Source organism: Gossypium raimondii, chromosome 10, assembly GCF_025698545.1.
Source record: "Gossypium raimondii isolate GPD5lz chromosome 10, ASM2569854v1, whole genome shotgun sequence".
Classification (NCBI taxonomy): Eukaryota; Viridiplantae; Streptophyta; class Magnoliopsida; order Malvales; family Malvaceae; genus Gossypium; species Gossypium raimondii.
The window spans coordinates 60,195,164-60,203,538 of NC_068574.1; the positions used below are offsets into that span (position 1 = coordinate 60,195,164).

General features: G+C 33.9%; 1 protein-coding gene across 1 annotated transcript; it reads right to left on the minus strand.

Moving 5' to 3' along the window:
• Positions 1–5,903: 5,903 nt before the first annotated feature.
• Positions 5,904–6,977, minus strand: LOC128034029 (gamma-interferon-responsive lysosomal thiol protein-like). The gene is made up of 4 exons (XM_052622562.1): positions 6,816–6,977; positions 6,430–6,576; positions 6,259–6,345; positions 5,904–5,981 (listed from the first exon to the last, which is right to left on the minus strand). Exons 1-4 carry the CDS (start codon positions 6,969–6,971, stop codon positions 5,904–5,906), a joined length of 468 nt encoding a protein of 155 aa, XP_052478522.1. The 5' UTR covers positions 6,972–6,977.
• Between the last annotated feature and the right edge of the window lie 1,398 nt (positions 6,978–8,375).

Genomic DNA, 8,375 nt, shown 5'->3' on the forward strand with positions numbered 1-8,375 from the left:
TTATTCAGTTTTTTTAGCCAACTCGAATAAGTAATTTGAGTTTTGAGTTCGAGTCGAGTTATATTTTACAATTTGAATAATAGATTGGTGTAAATACACCTTTACTCCCTGTCAATTTTAAAATAAGCAAAATGATTTCTCTCAAAAAAAAAATCAAACTTGTTTAAAGTATTGTGATAAGGGAGTAGTTTCACATGGATGAACACACATTTTCATTCTGTTATAGACCGAAGAAACCTGAAGAAGATCATGTGGCACTTGATACTAGCATACTTGTTACCACAACTAGTTTAGATTTTGTGAAAAAGAGGGAGCACTGTGTGCTATTGCTATTGCAATTCTACTGTTGCAATTTTGCTACTACAATTTAGGGAGACTTATTTTTATCAACAAAAATGTGACAAGGTTATCTCGATTTAAAAATGCTTTATTCTCATAAAACGTAAGTATGAACAAACATAAAATATATTAATCGATCATGATTGTCCACACATGAAAGGAGAAATCTTAGTACATAATATTTTTACTTGTTATCTTATTACATAATAAAGTTGTAAAGAATTTAAACTATAGTAATTTATAATTTAAATTAAATTAATAAATTATAATTTATTAAAGTATTTACTGAATCATTAGCCTTCTAAAATTTTCTTTGACCATTATTAGTGAATTAAATAAACCTAATTGACTCATATAAATAATTTGAACCATCGTGCACTGCCATGAGACATGAATTACTTTCTAGTTAGTCTAAATGTTGTATTAATTTCTTTTAACTTTTGGTTGAGCTTTCGGGTACAAACTAAATAAATAAGAAAGACTACAAAAATATAAAGAGATGTCCTCTTTGCAGTGGCGTAGGTTGGGGTTAGCAAGGCACGGCTCTCTTAAAATAGAAAATTCCTATTACATCTTACACATTTATGTTCTCCCTCTCCATCCATCTTCATATTCAATATTCATTTCATGCATATCCTTCTTCATATTCAGTATTCATTTGATGCATTTCTCGTTGGTTGACATATTACATATTTCTCAACTTCTTGTATTCCATTGATACGAACCAGGCTCTCTAAATAAGAATGAAGGGAGATGGCGAAACGAAGATGATCTAGATCAGTATTAATCTCAAGCTTCTTAAGCTCTTGGGTGGAGGCGTCAAATAGGAGTACTTCATCATTTGTGTCTCTAAGAAACAAGTCACTATTTTTCCAAATCCCATTAATGGGTGTACAACTCCAGAAATGGATTTAATATTGAATTGTTTAGTCCACACTCCTTCACTTGTAACCCATAAATCACAAGACGTGTCAATTCTTTCCGTTGGGTAAACAATAGCACCAAGTGATCCATTAAACACCAATAGATCAACATAGTATTCTGGGAAAGACCCAACGAATTCTGGGATAGGTAAAACTGAGAACTTGTCATTCCTCATGTCAAATGAAAGAATTAGTCCTCTAAAATCAAGATATGCCCCTGTCTCTGTTTTCCAATAGCAAATTCCGTCTACATAATTATTTCCCAAAGTTTTTCCATTTGGATTATAATCAGGATATGGAATTTCCTTCCAGGAATTACTTCTAAGAGAATACAACTCAACTTGGTATATAAAATCAGGATGTGCATATTCTTCTTCACTATTAACAAAAGTAAGAGTAACGAATCGTATGAATTTGTAGTCATCAGTTTTAGAATCAAAGCCAAAAGCAGCGTGGTCAAAAGAAACGCCGTCTAAAGTAAGGTAGGTTTCTTCGAATGGGGAAAAATATGGAGGGCGTTGGATTGAAGATGGTGGAAGGATTTTAAACTCTCTATTTGATGGGTTCCAAATGGCAGCCTTATCCTTTGAAGGATCAAATAAACACAATAATCCATGACAAGCACCATAAATAGAGGGGATATCATTCCTAAAAAAGGGCAAGTGAATGTTTTGTTTTACCATATAATTTTGATATTTTTCATTTGAAAGTTGAGAGAAATAAAGTTGGAAGGTGTTACCATCACAGCGACTAAGAAGTAGATTAAGGTGGTTGTTTTCAAGGTTGTTGTGATAATTATTGGAAATGAAATGAGGAGTTTGAAAAGAAGAACACCAATACTTACAAACATAAATACTTGAGTCTCAAAATAAGCACTAGCTCAATAAAACACATATGATAATTTAGATTACTGTAATAAAACACATATTGATAATCCAGATATTACATTAACATTTTAAACATATATGAGACAATTGTGGCAAAGCTAGCTATGGAAATTCTATGGTATTGGATCCACTATTGCACGGGCTGTAAAATAAGTTGGAACAATTTTGAGGCCTTCCAAAGGTACCGGATGGCCCCGGTCTTCCATAACAGATAAACAACTCCTTGAGTAGTAGAACATTAGTTCTTTGGTGTTTACTACATGAGATTTGCGGAGATGCTCCTATAAGTTGGAAAACTATATCCGCAACTTGTCGGACCGTATAGGTAGATCTACGTGTGAGTCCCATAGCTAAATCCCAAAATTCATTAAAACAAATAAGAGACAATAAAGTATATTAAACACAAATAGGAATGTGAAGGAAAATAAAACAATTTATGCGATATACCTGAATTTAAATTTGTCCTAAGTTGTATGGCCGATTGGAAGTATGACAGAGGATGTTGTGCAAAGTCGGAATATGTGCCATGTTCCATCCATTCGTGGAACCAAAATTTAATGTTTGGCTCTCCCAAATTCAAGTTCGGCCATTGTGAGCGCAAGTTGTTCCAAAGTGCTGCATCCCTTATTAACAATTGCTTTTAAATAAGAAACAAAAAATTTTATTAGATTATAGATAAATTACTTAATAGTTTCAGGCGAAGAATGTACGTATGCATACTCTGAGAGCTAATTGTGATGTCATAGGTTGTGGATTGGTGCAGCGATGATTTGTATCATATGGGGGCACCGGCCTGTCATGAGCATCTTGTGCCCAAATTCCATGTATTTTGAATTCAGTTGGGATTGGGAGTTTACAGTTGAGAGTAGAGCTACAAACAGATGGAGGCCATTGAAGTGCCAGCTTGTAGAAGTCCGGAATTGCTGGTTGCTGGGGTACTGCAAATGCTACCCATAATGAAAAATTGATACAATGCATTTTTACAAATTTACAAACAAAAAGAGAACTACTCCATATAAAAATATTACATGCATGGATGGTTGGGCTGAGATTGGATGATTGTGCTTTGCGAGTAGCTGGTTTATGATCTCCTTTATAAGCTTGGCACACATATTTCGCAAAATTTTCAAAGTCCTGCAACCATGAAATAAATATTGAAGTTACTTATCCCAAAGTGTTACTTCACAATCACACCAAGAGAGAAATAAACAAACTCACTTGTCTGAGTGGCTGATTATTCACCACCACCCATGGCACATATTCTTGAGGTGGCTTCATATGTGCAGTCTCATTAGAATATTGCAGCTGAAGCCGCAATTCATTAATTTGGAAATTCAATGTTAGAAAAAGCAAAGGAGAGTTAATTAAATACTAAGACATGCAGCCAACCTTATATCCGAATCCAGTAGTATAGCATTTGTTGATTATCTCCTCATTCAATCTCAGCTTTTCACTACAATATTTCCACAGTGCTTCAATGGGCGCCCCCTTTAAGCTTTGTTGCTCTGTGCAGCGAATGAATTCCAAGTGCTCTTTCTACACCACAGGAGACTAATTAAACACGAGTTGGAGATGAGTACAAATACTTATGGCTAATAGAAGTTACTGCATCAGGCCATAAATGGATGACACAATTATGTATAGTGTTTAAGTGACGTTCTTCTTCTCCATGTTGCACATTGTTGCAAAAACTATAATTAGTTATAACACCAAAAAGAAATCGAACTTCATTAGTTAATAATGATAATACATTAAAATGAAGAACGGAGTTGTAAACCTGGCACTGGATTTCAGCATTGCCCCAAGGGACCAATCTTAGATTTGTAATGGTATGGAGGTCAGTGCGGAAGACCTTGAGTAGGCCATTGGAGATAAGCGAGAATATTGCAAGAGCAGCCAGAATATAGAAGACTAATGGTTGAAGATAAGCCATTGTTTCAGTGGTAGCTTTTGCACAATGCTAGACCTCCATTGTGCAAGGCTTCTTATAGTTGAGAATTGGGATGATGAGTATTGCTTTCTGTCACTTTCAGAAACCATGATATCATCTTTAAAAAAACAATTATACACCACTTTAAAAAAAATTATTTACATGAAAGCTTGTTTATCTATTTATGTATGAATATTGTCTAAACATGAAAGGAGAAATCTTATTAGATAATAGAGTTTTATAATAATTTATAATTGAAATTAAGTTATTAACGCATTTACTGAATCATTGGCCTTCTGAAATGCTCTTAGACCATTATTAGTGAATTAAATAAACCTACTTGGCTCATATAAATAATTTGAACCATCGTGCAGTGCCATGAGACAAGAATCTACATCGCTTATCAACAATTGCTTTTAAATAAGAAACAAAAAATTGATCAGATTACAGATAAATTACTTAATAGTTTCAAGCGAAGAATGTACATATGCGTACTTGGAGTGGTGGCCGGGTTAGAATAGGTTGTGGATGGCTGCAAGGCTTCCTTCCATTGTACAGGGCCCGGCATGTCATGAGCGTCTTGCGCCCAAATTCCATGTATTTTGAATTCAGTTGGGATTGGGAGTTTACAGTTGAGAGTAGAGCTACAAACAGAGGGAGGCCACTGAAGTGCCAACTTATAGAAGTCTACCACTGGAATTACTGGCGGCTGGGGTACAAGAATATAATATGTGAGAAGGTGGAGATGATCAAATCTTTCAGCAGGGATGTCGTCAAGGAGGCTAGTAGGAGTTTTGGCTCTCTAATGGTAAAATCTTTAAAATAGAATGGTACGTTCTTCAAAGTTGTATTTGTCCGCTCGGACACATAAAAACCAATATAATGTGGTGGAGTTTATTCGAGCAGCTCGTCATGTTATGTTTGGATAATTCCATATTTGTATGGGTCACCTTTTCCTTTTATTTTTCCATGTAAAAAACAAAAGAAAAGAAAGCACTCTCTCCTTCTTATTAATAACATTTTATACTTATTAAATACATTGGACAATCGTGGAAAAGCTACATAGGGAAACTTATGATATTCGATAGGCTATTACATTGGCCATGATATAAATGGGAACAGTTTTTAAGTGTTCCAAGGAGATGAGGTGCTGTCGGTCTTTCATAACATATATACATCTCCGAGAGTAATAATTGTCTATTGTTTGTTCTATTTCTATTACACGAAATTTGGGGATATGCGTGTATAAGCTGAAAAACTGCATTCACAGCTTGTCGGACCGTATAGGTGGATCCAGGTGTGAGTCCCATAGCTAAATCCCAAAATTCATTAAAACAAATAAGAGACAATAAAGTATATTAAACACAAATAAGAATGTGAAGGGAAAATAAAAACAATTTATTCGATATACCTGAATTTAAATTTGTCCTAAGTTGTATGGCCGATTGGAAGTATGACAGAGGATGTTGTGCAAAGTCGGAACATGTGCCATGTTCCATCCATTCGTGGAACCAAAAGTTAATGTTTGACCCTCCGAATTTCAAGTTCGGCCATTGTGAGCGCAACTTTTTCTTAAGTGGTCTATCCATGTTCAACAATTGCTTTTAAATAAGAAACAAAAAATTTTATTAGATTATAGATAAATTAATTAATAGTTTCAGGCGAAGAATGTACGTATGCATACACTGAGAGCTGGTTGTAATATAATAGGTTGTGGATTGGTGCAGGGATATTGTGTATCATATGGGGGCACCGGGTTGTCTTGAGCATCTTGTGCCCAAATTCCATGTATTGTAAATTTTGTTGGGATTGAGGTTCTACATGTCAGAGTAGAGCTGCAAACTGATGGAGGCCATTGAAGTGCCAGCTTGTAGAAGTCCACAATTGCTGGTTGCTGGAGTACTGCAAATGCTACCCATAATGAAAAATTGATACAATGCATTTTTACAAATTTACAAATAAAAAGAAAACTACATTTATAAATATTACATGCATGGATGGTTGGGCTGAGATTGGATGATTGTGCTTTGCGAGTAGCTGGTTTATGATCTCCTTTATAAGCTTGGCACACATATTTCACAAAATTTTCAAAGTCCTGCAACCATGAAATAAATATTGAAGTTACTTATCCCAAAGTGTTACTTCACAATCACACCAAGAGAGAAATAAACAAACTCACTTGTCTGAGTGGCTGATTATTCACCACCACCCATGGCACATATTCTTGAGGTGGCTTCATATGTGCAGTCACATTAGAATATTGCAGCTGAAGCCGCAATTCATTAATTTGGAAATTCAATGTTAGAAAAAGCAAAGGAGAGTTAATTAAATACTAAGACATGCAGCCAACCTTATATCCGAATCCAGTAGTATAGCATTTGTTGATTATCTCCTCATTCAATCTCAGCTTTTCACTACAATATTTCCACAGTGCTTCAATGGGCGCCTCCTTTAAGCTTTGTTGCTCTGTGCAGCGAATGAATTCCAAGTGCTCTTTCTACACCACAGGAGAGTAATTAAACAAGAGTTGGAGATGAGAACAAATACTTATGGCTAATAGAAGTTACTGCATCAGGCCATAAATGGATGACAACTATGTATAGTGTTTAAGTGACGTTCTTCTTCTCCATGTTGCACATTGTTGCAAAAACTATAATTAGTTATAACACCAAAAAGAAATTGAACTTCATTAGTTAATAATGATAATACATTAAAATGAAGAACGGAGTTGTAAACCTGGCAATGGATTTCAGCATTGCCCCAAGGGACCAATCTTAGATTGGTAATGGTATGGAGGTCAGTGCGGAAGACCTTGAGTAGGCCATTAGAGATAAGCGAGAATATTGCAAGAGCAGCCAGAATATAGAAGATTAATGGTTGAAGATAAGCCATTGTTTCAGTGGTAGCTTTTGAACAATGCTAGACGTCAATTGTGCAAGGCTTCTTATAGTTGAGAATTGGGATGATGAATATTGCTTTCTGTCACTTTCAGAAACCATGAGACAAATTTACAAAGTTATCATCTTTAAAAAACAATTATACACCACTTTAAAAAAATTATTTACATGAAAGATTGTTTATCTATTTATGTATGAATATTGTCTAAACATGAAAGGAGAAGTCTTATTAGATAACAGAGTTTTATAATTGAAATTAAGTTGGCCTTCTAAAATGCTCTTAGACCATTATTAGTGAATTAAATAAACCTACTTGGCTCATATAAATAATTTGAACCATCGTGCAGTACCATGAGACAAGAATCTACTTAGTCTAAATGTTGTATTAATTAACCATTAATGAATATTAATGGTAAAAAGTCAGTATGTAAGTCCTTGTCATAATAAAGATAAAAGAAAATTACTTTGGCACCACCTCTCATTAATTCATAATATTTGTGTGAATGTTTATTAATCTTCACAAAGGATGGACTTCTTTAATTATGAACAATTCTAAGTGCTTGTCAATTCTTATTATGAAGTCATTCTTTAATATAAATTATATATTAGTCTTCATATAGCTTTTCTTTTCTGCAGTCATCGTATTAAGCGACTTCGAGGAAAACGATGAAGAAACAGTGGATACTTGATGGAAGAGAGTAATGATAATAATCCACCACATTCAAGTCTTGAATTGAATAATATAATTCAATTATACAAATCTCATATTGTTAAAGTGAATTTTTGAGATTCTTGTCTATAAGTCATTATACTTCATTAAGTTAATAAAAATTAAGTTTAGACCGTGAACTTGTGGCCTACAAGGCTAATGCAATTTACATCCAAGTCCTTTTTGTTTTTAAAATTATTTTTACTGAATCTTTTAGAAAACTTCTTAACCTGTAAAAGTATTTTAATCGACTGAAGCTATTTTCAGTTAAGTTCATATTAACCTTTTTCAAACTGTTTTTAGCTAATTCAATTAACTTACTTTTGTTATGGTTAACCGGTGAAATTTTTATAAATACACCTTCAAAATTCCCAATTTATTCTTTACATTCTCTTTCAGACACTCCTTGTTTCCTCAAAAGCTTTCTTCTACAATTTTAGCCGAGTATTTATTTGGTTTGTTTTTCCTACCGATTAATAGAATTGTTTGTTGAAGTCACGAAATATTTGTAAGGACAATGATATTCACACTTCAAACAGTAATTCTAATATTCTAAACCTCCTATTTCTAACCATTCCAAGGATAAAATTAGATATAAATGATTTTCTCCTTTTATTATGTTGAATTTAATTACAGAACAAATTTAAAGGAAAATGAGTCGGGTGTTCAAATTCTTTTAATTTATTTTAA

Coding starts and splice junctions, on each gene's coding strand:
- LOC128034029 (XM_052622562.1), bottom strand. CDS start 6,971: ATGGCTTATCTTCAACCATTAATCTTCTATATTCTGGCTGCTCTTGCA. Junction 6,346..6,429: donor CTACTGGATTCGGATATAAG/GTTGGCTGCATG, acceptor TTGCGGCTTCAG/CTGCAATATTCTAATGTGAC. Junction 5,982..6,258: donor ATAATCAGCCACTCAGACAA/GTGAGTTTGTTT, acceptor TAGCATTTGCAG/TACTCCAGCAACCAGCAATT.